The sequence below is a fragment of the Drosophila nasuta genome, chromosome 4 (assembly GCF_023558535.2).
Source record: "Drosophila nasuta strain 15112-1781.00 chromosome 4, ASM2355853v1, whole genome shotgun sequence".
Classification (NCBI taxonomy): Eukaryota; Metazoa; Arthropoda; class Insecta; order Diptera; family Drosophilidae; genus Drosophila; species Drosophila nasuta.
This window is the reverse complement of record NC_083458.1, coordinates 189,605-207,785: the sequence shown is the minus strand read 5'-3', so window position 1 is coordinate 207,785 and position 18,181 is coordinate 189,605. Positions and strand designations below refer to the sequence as shown.

At 32.6% G+C, this 18,181-nt stretch overlaps 2 protein-coding genes across 9 annotated transcripts; one reads left to right on the top strand and one right to left on the bottom strand.

The window, feature by feature from the left end:
• The first annotated feature begins 379 nt into the window (after positions 1-379).
• Positions 380-14,443, top strand: LOC132794961 (rho GTPase-activating protein 6). Of its 4 annotated transcripts, XM_060805304.1 has the most exons (12): positions 603-1,065; positions 1,316-3,264; positions 3,616-3,770; positions 3,878-4,022; positions 6,935-7,027; positions 10,739-10,887; positions 10,954-11,265; positions 11,467-11,617; positions 11,687-11,972; positions 12,064-12,198; positions 12,262-12,446; positions 14,229-14,443. In XM_060805304.1, exons 2-12 carry the CDS (start codon positions 1,380-1,382, stop codon positions 14,441-14,443), a joined length of 3,711 nt encoding a protein of 1,236 aa, XP_060661287.1. In that variant the 5' UTR covers positions 603-1,065; positions 1,316-1,379. The 4 variants fall into 4 exon arrangements, with proteins under 4 accessions (XP_060661289.1, XP_060661288.1, XP_060661287.1 ...); XM_060805305.1 differs by lacking the exon at positions 6,935-7,027 and having other exon boundaries at positions 599-1,065; XM_060805307.1 differs by lacking the exon at positions 1,316-3,264 and having other exon boundaries at positions 618-934.
• Positions 14,444-15,179: 736 nt separating this feature from the next.
• Positions 15,180-17,927, bottom strand: LOC132794967 (zwei Ig domain protein zig-8). 5 transcript variants are annotated; one of them, XM_060805318.1, is made up of 8 exons: positions 17,714-17,926; positions 17,342-17,528; positions 17,151-17,266; positions 16,877-17,087; positions 16,063-16,116; positions 15,724-15,823; positions 15,483-15,670; positions 15,180-15,331 (listed from the first exon to the last, which is right to left on the bottom strand). In XM_060805318.1, exons 2-8 carry the CDS (start codon positions 17,469-17,471, stop codon positions 15,180-15,182), a joined length of 951 nt encoding a protein of 316 aa, XP_060661301.1. In that variant the 5' UTR covers positions 17,472-17,528; positions 17,714-17,926. The 5 variants fall into 5 exon arrangements, with proteins under 5 accessions (XP_060661301.1, XP_060661300.1, XP_060661303.1 ...); XM_060805317.1 differs by having other exon boundaries at positions 17,342-17,510; XM_060805320.1 differs by having other exon boundaries at positions 17,342-17,505.
• Between the last annotated feature and the right edge of the window lie 254 nt (positions 17,928-18,181).

Here is an 18,181-nt window from a genome sequence, read left to right as displayed (position 1 = left end):
AGAAAATGTATGTATGTTAATGACAGATAGAGGCATCTACGACCTTATAAACCGAAGCGATATAGCAATATCGCTCAGAGAGTACTGACCAATGTAGCTCGCTTCTCGCAAAGCCCTTTGCCTTCGCTTTGTTTTCACCTTCTAACTTTACTATGCTTCTCACGCGCACTCTGACATCAGACTTAAAAAAAAACAGTAACGTGAACCGGTTCGAAGGCTTTAGACAAAATATGTTATTTAGTTTTACTTATTGATAGAATTGTTTGACTGACTGATTCGAATTTGTCATTTATATCATCAAATTGAAATAAAAAATATAATCGATGATTATTAATAAATTGGTTCAAGACAGAGCGACATAAAGTCATATAACTTGTATGTAAAAATTGTATTTTTGTATATGCTTAGATGCATGTTTACATACAATCATATGTATATCTGTATGTATACTATACATACTTAAATATTTTCACTTAATATAGATACACATAATTCTGTTCAGGGTATATTTATACATGTGTGCCGGTCTAAGAAATACACATATTGATATTATGGATATATTTATAATACGTATGTATGTATACAGCCATACTTTTTGAAGAATAAGTTGATTTTTTATGCGTGTTCCCAAAATATTTCACGTTGTTGTCGAGACTGTAGCTTATTGAACAGTCTAAATAGTGGTGAATTAAATTCAAGTTGCTCCAATTATAGTCAACCTTCATTTATTATTTTTTTTCTCCAATATATAAATATACACCATGTTATGAAAAAAAAACAATACAAAAAAAATATGTTCTCTACCATAAGTTGTTCTATTTAAATAAGTGGTGCCAACGTAAGCAAATAAATTTGCTACACTTTATTATGCAGATAAATATGGAAAAACTCTGAAGCATACTCAACTTACTCTAAATCTTTATTAGATATATGGGTAATTAAACGGCAGTGACCATGAATACCTTTTATATAAACAAGTGTATTAAATTTGAGTGAAGTTAATAATGGTAATAATTAATTTTCAAGCATAGAAAAACCAAAGTCGTTGAAAACTTGTAACCTCCTGTAAGTATAATTTCTGAAATATTACAGACTTAAAATATATAAATGTGTCTTACGATTTTTAATATTCTATGCTACAAAACAAAAATTGTATGCATTAAATTATTAAAAAATTGCACAAATTAATTCAAGAATAAAAAAAATAAAGTCGCCAAATAGTGATTCACCTCGATTTATTTATTCTTTTCAGTAAATGGATAATACAAATTTTAATTTCAAGTTTTTTCATTTTATTCATTTTGTGTATTTCCAGACTTTCAAACTATTATTTAAAAAAATAAATAAACTATAATAAAAATAAAGAAGTATGAATTAAAATGGATACAAAAACAAGAACTGTTACTAATTCAGCTGAAAAAATGAACAATATTTTACGTAGTCCTGTAGCAATAGTGAAAAAAAGATCAGGCCCTTTAGATTGTTTGCTTGATGAGCTTAGTCTAATTGATGGCATTGATGGGAGCACTAGTATGTTACCAAATAATTCAGATCTTATAAATATTAATCAAAAATCAAACCAAACCTCTTCAGACAAACCAGCTAAATCATTGGCAAAACCTATTGCATTTTCAAAATCGCTTTCAAGTCGTCGTCGTCAACATTCAAAAGATAAAGATAAAAAACGTGAGAGGTGGCTTTTAACGCGCAAAACATGGAGATATATGACTGATGCTGGACGGAAGTTATTTCCTGATGGAGCGCATAATGGAGCATTAGAGAATATATCTGAAATAGAGGCACAGTTTCAGAGTGTATGTGCCTCAGAGTCCCGATTTATATTATGGCGTAGAAAAGGATCCTTTCCAGGTGCAACAAAACAACGTCTTCGAATACTTTCACGTCATCGATTTAATCATGCTTCACATCTTCTTCACAAAGAAGAAAAGGTTAATGAAAATATTGATAAGACTATTGAAATTTTACAATATTATCTTAAAATTAATGATTCATTTAAGACGACTTTTTTGCTAGGCAGCAAAACCGTCCGACCTGACCAAACTACTTCGCCTAGCTCACAGCGTCCTTTGAACAACGTGTCGACTAATCGGTTTTCCTCAGTCAGTGTCGGTAAGGCTTTCGAATCCGGTGAGCACAGTACAGAACAGTATGAGCTATTTGAACGATTAAAAGAATTGTGTCAAAGCGCGCCATTGCGGAATATACAATTGAATGATAACACCATAACACCGGCGATTCTTCAAGATACTGTACTTCTTAAGAAAATCTATAATATATTAAAAAAGCATCAGCTGCACCGCATATTACATTCCTCCGAACCAATGAAACCATGTCTACGGCGCGCATCCTCCTTCTCAAGCTTGCTTAATTATTCAAATACTAGTTATAAAAATATATCTAGACGTAACGCACAAGATATTTTGCTTATTAATAAAGAAACGGTACCTACAAAACGCCAATTAAAGCCTCCAAAAACGCTTGAGCTAAGTCACAGTGTTCAACAAAAATATCAACCACACACAAGACGGAGTGGAGTGAATATGAATTCGTCTGGAACGCAAACGGATTTTATTCAATTAAGTGAATTAAAACGAATCGCTGAAGAATATGAAATAATGTTTGAAAATAATGGGTCAGACGATGAGCCAAGAGATGAAAAACATCGGAGGAACAGCTCAATCGACAACGATGATGTCTCACAATCCGTAAGCGACACTATTAAACGTTATTTGCGAATGGCTCGAAAAAAGAGTGTCCATGATGCAGAAGGGAATCGCTTTAGGTCTGTTAATTACGACAGGAACTTACAAAATATTAGAGCAAAAGGAGAAATTAATCCACCAGGAATGGATGAAGAGAACAACAAAGCTATACAAACTTTAGATGCTTGGGCAATTATAGCTTTGGATTTTATACATGGTAATGAAAATTCCAAGCGCTTGGAAAATGCTCATTTGGCGTGGGCCAAAGATTTAAATCTACGAATACAAAAGAAATTAGAATATGATCGCATCTGTCAGGAAAAAGAGATTACGTCCGTCAGGAATACTAAAGAAAACATAAAACAGTCTCAAGCAATATCGGCTCCGACATCGCCAACAAACCCGATTCAAATTCATCATTATAAGGATAAAGCGGGAAGAGCTGCGGGCGCTTTACTCACATCTAGTTCGCATTTTATTTCAAATTTTTGGCATACAAACAATTCCTCAATAAATGATAACTTAAATGAAGCATATATAAGTAAGTAACATACAAACGAGATACATTATGAATTAAGTGAATAACGGCAAGTTTATATGATGTGCTTGCCATATATACTTAACATATAAGGACGTATACCATTCATATACATATGTATATGGGATGCAGCTTCGAAGAGCTTCAAGAGATTGCACGTTAATATTTACTGGAGCCTCGAATGGTTTATAGAAGTAAATTTTAATTCAAAGTAATATTTTTAAAAGATCCCAAAAATTCCCTATTTTCTTATATAACTTCAGAGTTAATTTTATATATGTATGTTTTTTCCAATTGGTGCATGTTCTAATAGAAAATTGTGTTTTCTGTATTTTTGTTTAATTTCTCTTCCAGATCAAAAAAATGATACAAATATGCAAAAATCTAAATCGTTGTCTAATGTTGGTCAATATGTTTCAAGAAAGATCTGGGGAAGTCGATCAAAAGGTCAAAATAGACACAATGAAAGTAAACATTGTGAGCCACAATCTCAGAAATGGGCGCCATCTGTAAGAAACCGCTTACGGACTTTAATAGTCATTCTTATAAAAAAAAAACAAAATAATTTCTAAAATTTGTATTTTTTATTTTCTTGTTTTTTTTTTTGGTTGCTTAGCTTAATTACACATGGATATCAGACCAAGGCCAAGTCATAAAAATAAATGATACGGCATTGGAAAACCTTTCGCAGACTGAAGCATCAATACTTAAAAATATTGCAATTGAAAAAATTAAAGAACTGAATATTGGAAAGAATATTGGTAAGTACGTAGTATGTACATGTAATATAAAATTAATAACTCCAGTTGAATTTATACATATAAAGCACATAATAGTGACATGCACTTTAAAAACTATGTATAGTAGCACATTGAATGATCGATTCTTCTCCACTGTATTAAGTAATTTCGATCTACAGATGTGAGGTTTAGAGTTAATTTAAGTATTTAATTTTGAAGCGGCAGAAAAAACAACCTTAACAAGTAAGAAAGCTACAGTCGAGTGTACTCGACTGTGAGATACCCGCTACCCATTTTGAATAAAAGAAATATATTTTGCGGTATTTTCTCAAAATATACCAAATATACTGCAAAATACTAAAAATATACCAAATGGTATATTTGGTATATCGACATAGTACCGTATTCAAAATATACCATAGACAGCACAATATACCAGATTGTCAGCCAAAGCAACTAAGACCCCTAGTAAGTAGGCGTTACTGCCCATACAAAAGTATTTCTTTAATAACTTCGACAATTTTTATCTGATCGCAACCAAATTTTCAGAAATCATAAATACTATAGTTATTATTGTATATACCAAAATTCGGAACTCTAGCTTTAAAATTACGCTTGTTATTTTTTTGATTTGCGGGGGCGGAAGTGGGCGTGGCAAAAATTTGAAACAAACTTGATCTGCGTGCAAACATAACAAATGCTGTCGAAAAAAAATTATAGCTCTATCTCTTATAGTCTCTGAGATCCAGTGTTTCATACGGACAGACGGACAGACACACAGACGGACAGACGGACAGACGGACATGGCTATATCGTCTCGGCTGTTGACGCTGATCAAGAATATATATACTTTATAGGGTCGGAGATGCCTCCTTCTACCTGTTACATACATTTCCTGCCGGCACAAAGTTATAATACCCTTCTACCCTATGGGTAGCGGGTATAAAAATCAGACGTCTCAACGCAGTTGTTCTGCGTAAAAACGTAAAGGTGTCTCTTTACGGCAGAGCAGTCACAAATATATTGATGCATCCGCTCCTAAGGTGCCCGCATTGATAAGACATTTATATCCCAGCTACTTTCCATCTAATGAAAGATTCGACTTTCTCGTGCAAGAACTGAAAGTGTCTTTAATGACAGATTCCTTTGGACCTCATCATAATACTAATGTAAAACAAGTAAGAAAGCTACAGCCGAGTGTACTCGACTGTGAGATACCCGTTACCCAATTTGATTAAAGCCAATATATTTTGCGGTATTATTCTCAAAATATACCAAATATACTAAAAATATACCAAATTGTATTTTTGGTATATCGATTCAAAATATACCATAGACGGCACAATGTACCAGATTGTTGACCAAAGCAACTAAGAGCCCTAGTAAGTTGGCGTTTTTGCCCATACAAAAGTATTTCTTTAATAACTTCGACAATTTTCATCTGATCGCAACCAAATTTTCAGGAATCATTACTACTATAGTTATTATTGTATATATCAAAATTTGTAACTCTAGCTTTTAAATTACGCTTGGTTGCGATCAGATAAAAATTGTCGAAGTTATTAAAGAAATACTTTTGTATGGGCAAAAACGCCTACTTACTAGGGGTCTTAGTTGCTTTGGCTGACAATCTGGTATATTGTGCCGTCTATGGTATATTTTGAATGTGGTACTATGTCGATATACCAAATATACCATTTGGTATATTTTTAGTATTTTTGCAATATATTCGGTATATTTTGAGAAAATACCGCAAAATATGTTTCTTTTATTCAAAATGGGTAGCGGGTATCTCACAGTCGAGTACACTCGACTGTAGCTTTCTTACTTGTTTGATTTGCAGGGGCAGAAGTGGGCGTGGCAAAAATTTGAAACAAACTTGATCTGCGTGCAAGAATAACAAATGCTGTCGAAAAAAATTATAGCTCTATCTCTTATAGTCTCTGAGATCCAGTGTTTCATACGGACAGACGGACATGGCTAGATCGTCTCGGCTGTTGACGATGATCAAGAATATACATACTTTATAGGATCGGAGATGCCTCCTTCCTTATTATCGAATACTTTACTCGATAATCTTTGTATCAAACGCTTCTCCCTTATTAACAATGGATTACATTGTGAATTTCAAAGATTATTATCCGATTATTATCCCTCTGAATCTGAAATTGCATACCCCATAGGGTAGCAAGGTATTAGAACTTTGTGCCTGCAGGAAATTTATGTAACAGCCAGAAGCAGTCATCAGAGTTAACTAAGACGATATTGCCATGTCCGTCTGTTTGTCAATCCGTCTGTCCGCCTGTCTGCATAGAGATATAATTTTTTGACAGCACTTGTTATACTTCCACTTCGGCCCCCGCAAATCAAATACCCACCATAATCTTGAAGCTAGAGCCGCAAACATTTTGAATTGCTATATATTTTCAAGCTACAGAAATATATATTTTCCAGCTACAGAAAACAAATATACCCCATACACCGCTGCTTGCTTATAATGGATTGAATTTACTCGCTGCCTATTTTTACTAAAATAAAACAGGGCGGTATTATTTTAATCATATAGAAAATTCATTTACCGAGAACATATTAAAATATACCGCAGGGGCGGAAAAGGTGTGGCAAAAATCTGAATCAAACTTGTTCTGCAAATTTACAAGTTCTGTTGAAATATTGTAACTCTATCTCATTTAGTCCCTGAAGTTTAGGTGTTCGTACGGCCAGACAGTTGTTGACGCTGGTCAAGATTATACATTCATACTCGTATCCATATTGTCATTGTACACGTTTCTAACTTTGTGTTAGTACTCATATTAATTTATCAAGCTCATCTATTTACAATTGACAGAGGTGTGTATTTCTAAGGTATTTTAAAAAAATCAGAACAATAATTAAAAAACTATTAAGATATTTTTTATTTTATACCCTTTTAGATATAGAATTAAAGTCCAACAGAACGCGAGTTATATCGAAGAAAAGAGCTCTAACAACAAGTTTTTTTGACATTGGCAAAAAGGATGAACAAAGTAAGAATGGTATTATTTTTGTATTTGAAAGTAACATTATTTATCGATGCGGTACAGTGGTAATTTAAATTTAAGCTGTGCTGACTAGAAAATATATATTTTTTAATTCGGGAGCTGCGAACTTCCGCATTATTCAATGCGGAACTAAAGTTTAAAAGTGAACCTTTGCTGCTAACCATAAATAAGAAAAAAGAAGAAATGAGGCCATTGTACTCGTATTTTACTCAAGTCAACAACGTGGGCTAGATGCCGTTTATGCGCCAGATCACTGTCGAAGGGGAATTATTTGAAGATATGGGTCCCCATGGTTTTGGACAGTGCCATGAAAGCTCTGATGTATTTTCTCCTAATTACATCGCATTTGTCGATTTGATTTGATTCGTTACCAGTCCTTACGTTATGCGGATTTTTTATGATTTAAAATGCGCGAAGCAACAGTTCTGGAGTGCCTGGTATTTTTCCGCCTTTTGTACTCTATTTAAATACTCCTTTAAATTACTAGCTTATGCTGATATGATATATGAAGAGAGACTTATATTTCAACTTTTTCTCGCCAAATATCAATTTGTTTCTATACGCATTTAGATTTATACATTTTGCAGTTCTAGACTAAGAGCTCATGCTTTTGTTAATTTTTTTGGGCTGTGTACTAGGTGTAATTTCAATAGTCACCGTTTAGGCTTTGTATGAAATCATCTAGAGCTCTGTCCTTGTATATTTCAATAAGAGTATTAACGACTTCGGGGAAGCAATTTCAATTCCTAAAACAATTCAGTATAAAAGAAAAATGGTTATTTCTAAGTAGAATTAGTCTATACTAGTAGTACGATTTTCCCTAGTCATTCTGCTTAGTTGATGCTCTAAGGTCCGTAGGTCCCTTTTGGCGGAGTAGGCCACTTGATCTGACCTTTTAAAGTCGTTAAACGTTAAAACGCTATGAAGAGAAAAAATATGTTTATTAATGCTCTTTTTCACAGTGTATTGGTATTTTTTTATGTTCTAGTTTTTGTAAGAATTATTAATCTGTTTTCGCATTTGGCCATCTAAGGTATGGTTATTACATAGTATGGTAGGCTTATTTGGGTGCATTTCAAACCTTTCAGCATTTTTAGCGAATTGCCAAACATCTTTTTGATCGCACTTTTTGATTATTAAATTTGTATATTCGTTTCTTATAAGATTGGAAGACATTCTTAATGCTTGAAAATAAATTTCCGCAGGGGTTTTCGTATTATTATTTTTTTTTTTTGCTTCTTTTTCTTTGTTCCTTTCTTATTCCACAAATTTTTTATGGCACTAAGCCTGCTTGGGCGCTAGGTAAGTTTCTCCCTAGTTTCGAACCTTTGTTACATTCCAAAGAAAGAAAAATTCTATATCGTTATAAAATTTCATTTAATTTTAGTATTGACGTGAGTTTAGTATTAAATTCCCCAGCAGAAAGTGCTCCACTCGAAAAGCAATGAGTCGGTATTCTCACGGTTGCCGGCCACGAGCGTCCGCTCCCGTTTTGCAATATCTGCAGCGCCACTGATGCTTGCACTTTGAGTGATGGACTACGGGAGCTCTTTGATGCTTAGCCAACAGTTCATATGGGGAGAATGATGGCGGTAGCAGATTGTTAACTTTAGTTAACAGTTCTCCGCCCTCTAATATAAATTATTTCGCTTATTTTCTGAACAGCGTTATTGTTAAATGTGAGAAGTAGAGAATTTTGACTGTTCAGGGTAATGTATACTCCAGGCAACTTGCTTTGCCTATAGTGAAGACTTCTTCATGAAAGATGCTGGGCACATTGTAAGAGTGTTTGATAATCCGGTTGGGACAGTAGACAGCAGTAACCACGCCTCCAGCCATTTTCGAGCCATCGATGTAGTTGTTAAAGGCATTAGAGACGCCAACCTATTTTCATCAACAACCCGTTTCGAGGAAAATAGTGTTATAATATTATAATATAGTCAGTGACTATACAAGAATCTCTGCCTATGGCTTTGTTACCATAATATATTAGTTCCAGATTGCCTAAGGAAGCAATCCGCATAGGTTTGATGCCAACAATCACTTAGAAAGCTCACACAGTCCTTTTTTTTTCGTGACCGGCGTGCAGCTGAGATGTACAGATGTATACTCACCGCATTAGAGATCGGGAGGGGCCACATGCGCAACTAAGCTTTTTTTCGCGGACTCTCTATTCTCCTTTATAGCTATCTTCAGTTGCCATCGTTAGATGTAGGACATTCCTAGAGGTGGGATCTACATACGTAAGTGGGTACCTCCCCCTCTGTTGGCTAAGATCAATTCCACCACCACCACAGAACAGGACTAAAAATAAACAGTACACGAGCTTGTAACTTCTTCCTTACGAATATCGAATTTATCGGTCTACTTAGCCCGTTGGTGCAGCTCACTCATTAGATGTTTGTTAACTCGCGGATGGGTCCGTCTGCACGAACAGTGCCGCTCAGAAATATCTAAAACAAAAAAAAAAAAACAACGTGAATGTTAATAACTTTCCTTAGCGTAAAAATAATAAAAACAAGAAAGCTACAGTCGAGTGGGCTCGACTGTGAGACACCCAATACCCATTCTGAGTAAAATCAAAATATTGCGGTAATATTCTCAAAATATACCAAAACAATATACCACAAAATATTAAAAAATAATAAAGACATGTCAAATTGTAAATTTGGTATATTAATGTGGTACTACATTCAAGATATACCATAGAGTGCAAAATATACCAAATTGTCAGCCAAAGAATATAAGACCCCTAGTAAGTAGGCGTTTTTGCCCATACAAAAAAAAAAATAATTCGTTAATAACTTCGAAAATTTGTATCTGTTCGAAATCAAATTTTCAGGAATCACAATTAGTTATTATTGTAATAAACGACTCTAGCTTTAAAATTACGCTTGTTATTAGATTTTTTTCGGTTTGCGGGGACAGAAGTGAGCGTGGCAAAAATTTTCAACAAAGTTTATCTGCGTGCAAGCATAACAAATGCTGTCGGGAAAAAACTTATAGCTATCTCTTATAGTCTCTGAGATCTAGGTGTTCAGTCGGACAGACGGACATGGATAGATCGTCTCGGTTGTTGACGCTGAACAAGAATATATATACTTTATAGGGTTTCTGACCCCACCTCAAATTAGGAAATAAAATTTTGCCGTCGTCAACAACAATTTTTGTTTTGGTGAGCGACCGATAAATCCGTCAATATCAGTTAAAAAATATTTATAATTAATAATTTCATAATTTTGAAGTTGGATTAAATATGTTTTTTTCTTAATAAATATGTGTCATTTAATTACTTAAATCTAAAAAAACCATAAACAAGTAATTAAAATCACCGGAATGAAATCGGTTAAAAATCTGGCAAACAGTTGATTGCGTGAAACTGTTGATTCCGTTGAATTGTTTTTTCAAATGTTAGTTAATGTAACCATAAAACATTTTTGCAGGGTGTTTGTGAGTTCTATCCACGCAGGCAATTGAAAAACTAAAGGAACTTTTTTAGCGTTGCTTACTTCTAACCAAAATACAAGTTAGCTGTTTCAGCAGAAAGAAATAAAATGTTCCGATAAAAAACGATGACCAAAAAGTTGTGAATAACCAAATTGTCAGTAATTAAAAATACTATACTTATTATTCTCTATACCAAAAATTTATAAAAATGCAGCACAATAAGCATAATATAAATATTCTTACATACAGATAGACGCGATTTTTTATTTGGAACATCCTTGGAAAATAGTCTATCAAGAAATAGAAAACAAGGAGACGTAGTGCCTGGATCGAAGTCATTGACATCAGTTTTTCGTAGTAATACACCCAATAGTAGGGTTGGGAAATTTAATAGTAATGTACGTATTTGACATTTTATTTAAAAAACGTTCTTTATAAATAAACTACACTATACTACACTATAGGTACGCTCATGTGAGAATTTACCAACAAATTTGTTGGACTATGTAAGCTCTTCAGAGCAAGGATCTTCATCAGATAATTTGCCATATATTCATAAGACTCCAACGATATCAAAATCAATACAAATATCTCGAAGTCAATTTGACGTGAGAAAAAGTGATTTTGACCTTAATGGTATATCATTCGATGAATCTAATGAGAAGAAACTAAACGTACCTGTATTTGTCCTAAACTGTATAAAATATTTGGAAGATCATGGACTTCAAAACGTTGGTCTATTTCGTGTTAGTACATCAAAAAAACGAGTGAAACAAGTGCGTACACTTTTAAGGGAATCAATTAAATAATTTATATATATATATATATTGTACAAGTATTGTTATTTATTTGAAATAGCCAATGTGTGATATGGAAATTTCAAATAAAAAAAAAATGCAATTACATACGTAAATATATATACATACATATGTAAGTGAAGAATACGCACGTGTTTATCAATGAAATTTTTATAATAGCTTCGGGAGGACTTTGACAAAAAATGGAACATGTGCATTCCTGACAATACATGCCCTCATGATGTCGCAACATTACTGAAGGAATATTTACGAGACTTACCTGAGCCTTTGCTGTGCAACAAACTGTATACTACTTTTTTAGAAACTCAACGTAAGATCATAACACTACTATAAAAATGTAAAATAAAATGTAAAAAATCAAACATCATCATTTTTCTAGGTATTCGGAACCGACGATTACAGCTTGAGGGGATATCTCATCTAATCAAATTGTTACCTATTGCACATCGAGACACATTGCATGTAATATTACGATTTCTTGGTAATGTAGCTGCCCATTGTGATGATATATTTTCCGCTGATGGAACAATTGAAATTACTGGCAACAAAATGGACAGCTACAACTTATCGACAATCTTTGCGCCAAATATTTTGCGCAATTCCTTGTCAAAGGCACCTCAATTTAATGAACATGAAAATATGTCGAATGCGATAAATGTTATAAGGTAACGTCATTTCCTTAGATTTACAAAACGCGTGTGAAAAACTATCGAACTAAAATAAATCAAGAATTTGATAAGCATATTGCTTTTACAGAATAATGATTGATCACTATGAGGAAATATTCAAAGTGCCACGGGAGCTACTTGACGTTCTATACACTAATATGTTAGATACATGTCCAGATAACCTACACGCACTTATGTCAAACAAAGCCCGACAAATACAGAAGTAAAATTATATTTCAAATATTAGATTACATAATTTATAATAACAAATAATTTTATTTCGTAGTCAAGATGAAAGTACAGAACCTAAATGCAATATTGTAAATCCAGAATATCTTAAGCAGACTCATTACGAATCATCTACTCATTTAAAATGTGATGAAAGACGTCAATCCACACCGATTTTGCTTGATGAATTGAACGTATTCTCAGCTAGTCTTCAGATATCAAGGCCAGATGAATCAATTAAAGGTAGATATTATATATATATACATATATATTATTTTTCAAACTTCACTATATTTCCTGTGGATTTCACTTTTTGTAATATATATGTTAATATGTATGTAACACATATGTAAATCAAGGCATCATTCTAGATAGACGATATAACAATGTCCGTCGGTTTGTCCGTATGAACACCTACATAGGTCTTAGATACTACATATAAGATGTAAAATACATATTTTTTCGACAGCTCTTGTTATTTTTTCACGCACAAAGTTCATCTATATATTAATTTTAGGCCACGTTTACTTCCAATTGAAAAGAAGTAAGAAAGTAACAGTCGAGTGTACTCGACTGTGAGATAACCGCTACCCATTTTGAATAAAAGCAAAATATTGCGGTAATATTCTCAAAATATAAAAAAAAACAAATAAGAAAGCTACAGTCGAGTGTGCTCGACTGTGAGATACTCGCTACCCATTTTGGGTAAATGCAAAATATTGCCGTTTTTTAAATTATACAAAAATAATATACCGCAAAGTACCAAAAATATACTAAATTGTAAATTTGGTATGTTGATATGGTACTACACTCAGTATATACTAAAGAGTGCAAAACATACCAGATTGTCACCGAAAACAACTAAGACGCCTTGCAAGTAGGCGTTTTTGCGCATACAAAACTATTTATACCCGCTACCCATAGGGTAGAAGGTTATTATAAATTTGTGCCGACAGGAAATGTATGTAACAGGTAGAAGGAGGCATCTCCGACCCTATAAAGTATATATATTCTTGATCAGCGTTAACAGCCGAGACGATCTAGCCATGTCCGTCTGTGTGTCTGTCCGTCTGTCCGTATGAACACCTAGATCTCAGAGACTATAAGAGATAGAGCTATAATTTTTTTCAGCCCATACAAAAGTATTTATTTAATAACTTCGACAATTTTTATCTGATCGCAACCAAATTTTCAGGAATCATAACTTCTATAGTTATTATTATATATACCAAAATTTGCAACTCTAGCTTTATTCGATTTTTTTTTGATTTGCGGGGGCGGAAATGGGCGTGGCAAAAATTTTAAACAAACTTGATGTGCGTGCAAACATAACAAATGCTGTTATTGCTCTATCTCTTATAGTCTCTGAGGTCTAGGTGCTCATACGACATGGCTAGATGGTCTCGGGCAAAAAGGCCTACTTACTAGGGGTCTTAGTTGCTTTGGCTGACAATCTGGTATATTGTGCCGTCTATGGTATATTTTTAATGTACTATATCCATATACCAAATATATCATTCAATACATTCTTAGTATTTTATAGTATTTTTGGTATTTTTTGAGAATAATATCGCAGTATTTTGCTTTAATTCAAAATGGTACTCTACGGTATATTTATTTTGAATGTAGTATTTATCGAAATACCAAATATGACCTGCGGTATATTTAGGTATTTTTCGGTATATTAATTCGGTATATTTTTAAAATACGGTTATCACTGCAGTAATTGGATTAAAAAAAAATTGCTTTTATATTTGTTATTTTTATGTTTATGTTTATGACAGGGTTTTTCGACCTTTTATTTAAAACATAAACGCATTATCGGAGCTCGATATTTATCCAGATTTCAAGTATTTTCTCTTTAAATTTTTCATTCAACTTTAAAATTGTGAGTTAAGGGAATGTCAAACAAGTAACTAAATATAGATAAATTATATAATTATTTTAAAAAATATATATATAACAATAAGTACTGTAAGATTATTAAATGTTGAAAATTTTATTTTAATTTACGAAATATTGCAGACAAAACTGTGTTTACTACCATTATAACTGAACCCAAACTTCCAGAGAGTACATCGAATCTTGGAGGAGCCGCATTAAGGGCCAAGACTGCGGAACTTGGTAAAACATCTAATAAATGTAACGCAGATAATGATGTATCACGCGTTTCTCCATCGAAAAGCACCAAGCTTTATAAACGTCAGCATTTTATATCAAGCTCGAGGCATAAGAATTAAAGATAAATCGCATATCATGCCATCTAACTATAAATTATGACTGTTAATTATACTGTATTTTTGTTAATTATAAGCCCAAGATGGCTATGTTTCCAGTCCACATTCTTTTTTAAATATTAAAACATAAATAATAATATGTACAAGTACAAAATCGCATAGCACTACATCATATAAAAAGTTTTTCAATAAATAAAATGTTATACGGTATTTAACATTTTAACGAAAAGCTAGTTAGAGAACCAACATACCATACATCGCCTATATTATATGGAGAATATTCGTTCCTTCCAGCTGATAAACGAATACAAAACTTATTTAGCATATATATATGCTATATGTATACGTATATATGTATTTATTCTTACTGTACGTTTTTATTACATAAGACTATAGGAATTATGCTTAATGTAGAATCTATGTATGTATGTATGCATGTTAGTATATAAAGGTAATTTGATTTTTTCCAAATGTTTTCGTTACAATCTTATTTTTTGAATATATGTTTGTATATGCTTATGTATATGTGTAGGACCAAACAAACAAGTAGTCTATTGTTTTCGAATTGCTTAAATTTTAAAGTTATTTATAAATAATTTGCTAAATTGAATACCGTACATGATTTATACAATATAAAAATTACTCATCGTTTATTTATTAAAGAGTTGTGGAAATTATGTCACAACTACCTTTAAATAACATGTCTTTCTTTGCTAGAGCTAATTCTGTTTAAAGTTAGTCAACTTAAACTTCGATGAACAGTTAAACGTTGTGTTAGGTTCAAAACTCGAATGAACAATATATCTGATATGATCAAACACGCTATTATGATTACTATAGAAACATCTGTAGCACTCGCAATACTGGTTTGCATTGCTGCGGGCTGTTCACCTGTAAATAAAAAATTGTACGCCAATAAATAATATATTTATTACTGCTTAGAAGACAAGTAAAATTTCAATTATAATTATTTTAAATTTTCAACATATTCTTCTATTGAATTGATAATAGGTATTAATATTTATATTACACTTTTACTAACCCGTTAAGACGTGAACTCGTACTGATGCCGGCATGGCCGCATTGGGAACACATGTATAATTTCCAGAATCTCGTAATGACGCACGGGTTAGCATCAAACGACTGGTAGTACCTATATCGGTCTTTTCAGTTTCCAAACTAATTCCACCTCTTAGAGAATCAAAATCTACTATTGCAGACCCATGATACCTGCGGTTGCAAGCGAATTAACAGTAGAATACATGTCAAAATTGATTACTTACCATAGAACAGAAGAGGCATGAATGTTCACAGAGCAAGCCAAAGCAATAGTACTATCGCGTTTTACGTGTATTTCTGTAGAGCCTAAAATCTTCGCACGCGCTGCAAATTTTTATTGTTGTTAATTTATAGTTAAACAAAAAAAACTATTCACATACGTATTAATTTTGATTTGTTTTATATGCTTGTAAGTATATACATAACATAAGAATATTGATTTATGTTTAGTATACAATAACTAACTCTATTGGAGTTTTAGTCTGTTAGATATTTAAGCATCAATATTTAAAGTTAAATGGTACATTAATTTATACAAATATGAGTAATGTAAAGTGTATTACCTTTGGAATCAAAGTAAACTTTTCCCGAACTTCTTTCTCGCAGTTCTTTTTCAGCTAAAATATAATAGATACATTTTTGTTAATTTAAAAAGTTGATCTTAAGCCAAATAATAAAAAGTTATAAATATGTTTAGACAGTGAAGTACACACAATATAAGCAACCGAGTATGCGATATTAATTAAGAAATAGAAATTACGTAAGTCGTATCCACCAAAGCTCGCAAATACGGCGGTGAATACAATTATATTTATTTAAATAATTTATTTATTTGTATTTTTTAAATAAATATTATTCCACATTAGTATTGTACGCCAACCGAGAATTTATAGCTCTTCCCGAACCATGCGAACACTTACATACATACAGATGTCAGAGACTATAAGAAATAGAACTACAATATAAATCGAAACCAGTAATAACGCTATAGTCGAGTGGGCGACTTTAAGAGACCCAGTACGCATTCTAGAAATAAGCAAACAATGCAGTCTTACCCTTTAAATAGACCAAATTAATATACCGAAAAAATAACTAATATATAACTGCTGCGAATTAAAATTAAAAGCCAATATCTCTTTGATTTATATGTAAAAAAAATTATAGCTTTCTCATTACATAATTTACATACATAACTAATGTGTTGCGTCAACTAAGAAGCAAGGCAAATCTAAGCACCTTCCCTCAATTTTTAATCGTGATTAAAAGTCGAGTAAGAATTCTTATTAATTAATTTTGCCAACTATATTGTGATTGGGATGTGCGTGGATATTTAATTCGCAATTGTATATACAAAAGATTTTAGCATAGAAAAATCACCAGTTATTTCCAGAATAATGGCCAAGTTAATTTTTGGTTCAGTATTAACTTGGCATTCGTAAATACCACTGTCTCTAGCCTGTGCATATTCAATTTTCAAGTCCCAATCGTCACTATTTGATGGGTGTATTACAGAAAACCGTTGATCGCCAGTATATGTATAAATGTTAGTGGTCAAAATATGTAAATCCCGTTTGCGCATCCACGAAACCTTCCAAAGAGAGGTAAATTGTTCAAATATATGTATACAATAGCAAAAGAACTTAATACATACAGTTCGATTTCCTTTGTTTTTAACGCGACATCTTAAAATTGCAGTTTCGTCAACAACAGCCGAAATATTTCTTGAACTTATATCGTCAAAGAAAGGGCGATCCATACTCGCCAAGTCTTATGAGGCGATGTGATAAAAAAACAAATATTGAAATCAGTAATTATATTTGCCGATTAGTTTAAAATAATTACCATTTATATTTAAAACTGATGAAGCGATGATATGCTGAAGACCACAACTAAAATGCAATATTAACAATATGATGGACTTCATATTTTTTAAACCATTCAAAAACTTTCTCTCTGCATTTAAAGCCGCCATTGCTTAGTTTAATAACTTCACATGCCGTTTCTCGCTACACTGCAAATAACATGATTTCTAAAAAATGTGGCAGTTATTGATGTTTAATAATCATCTATATCATACACTATTATAAAGTTTTGTTCGGGTTTATTAGTTATTTTAAGTTAGGTCAGTAGCATATGCACAATTACATATTATAAATACATGTATGTATGTACATGAATATGTACATTTAAAACCATCAACAACACAACACATACTCAGCCTTAATATAAAATGAAACCTTATCTTTCTCTTCTTGAGACCTTTAGTAATACAGAACTTGCTTTAAGATTTTCAATTAATATTGACAAAAAAAAAACCATTTCATTTCTAACAGATTTAAATTTCTTGCAATTCAGCAGTAATGTTTTTCTATAGTCGAAAGACTTCAAGATGTATTCGTTTCTGCATTATTTGTATTCACAATGCATGATTGCTGCTAATGCGCAACTCAGACTCAGCACACAGTGTGAGAAAGCTTTTATTGAGAAAGCTTTTTGCATCCCTTCAGCTTACGAATCACCAAATCACCAATTTTAGATGCCTTATGCAACCAATTGTCTGTTGGAGTCTATTAATTCACGCCATAGTCGATGTGCTGGACTTTTATATTCTCGCTACATTCTTTTAGAAAATCTACGTACACATGCATGATTTTATTCTATCTGATTTTTAATCCTGACTAG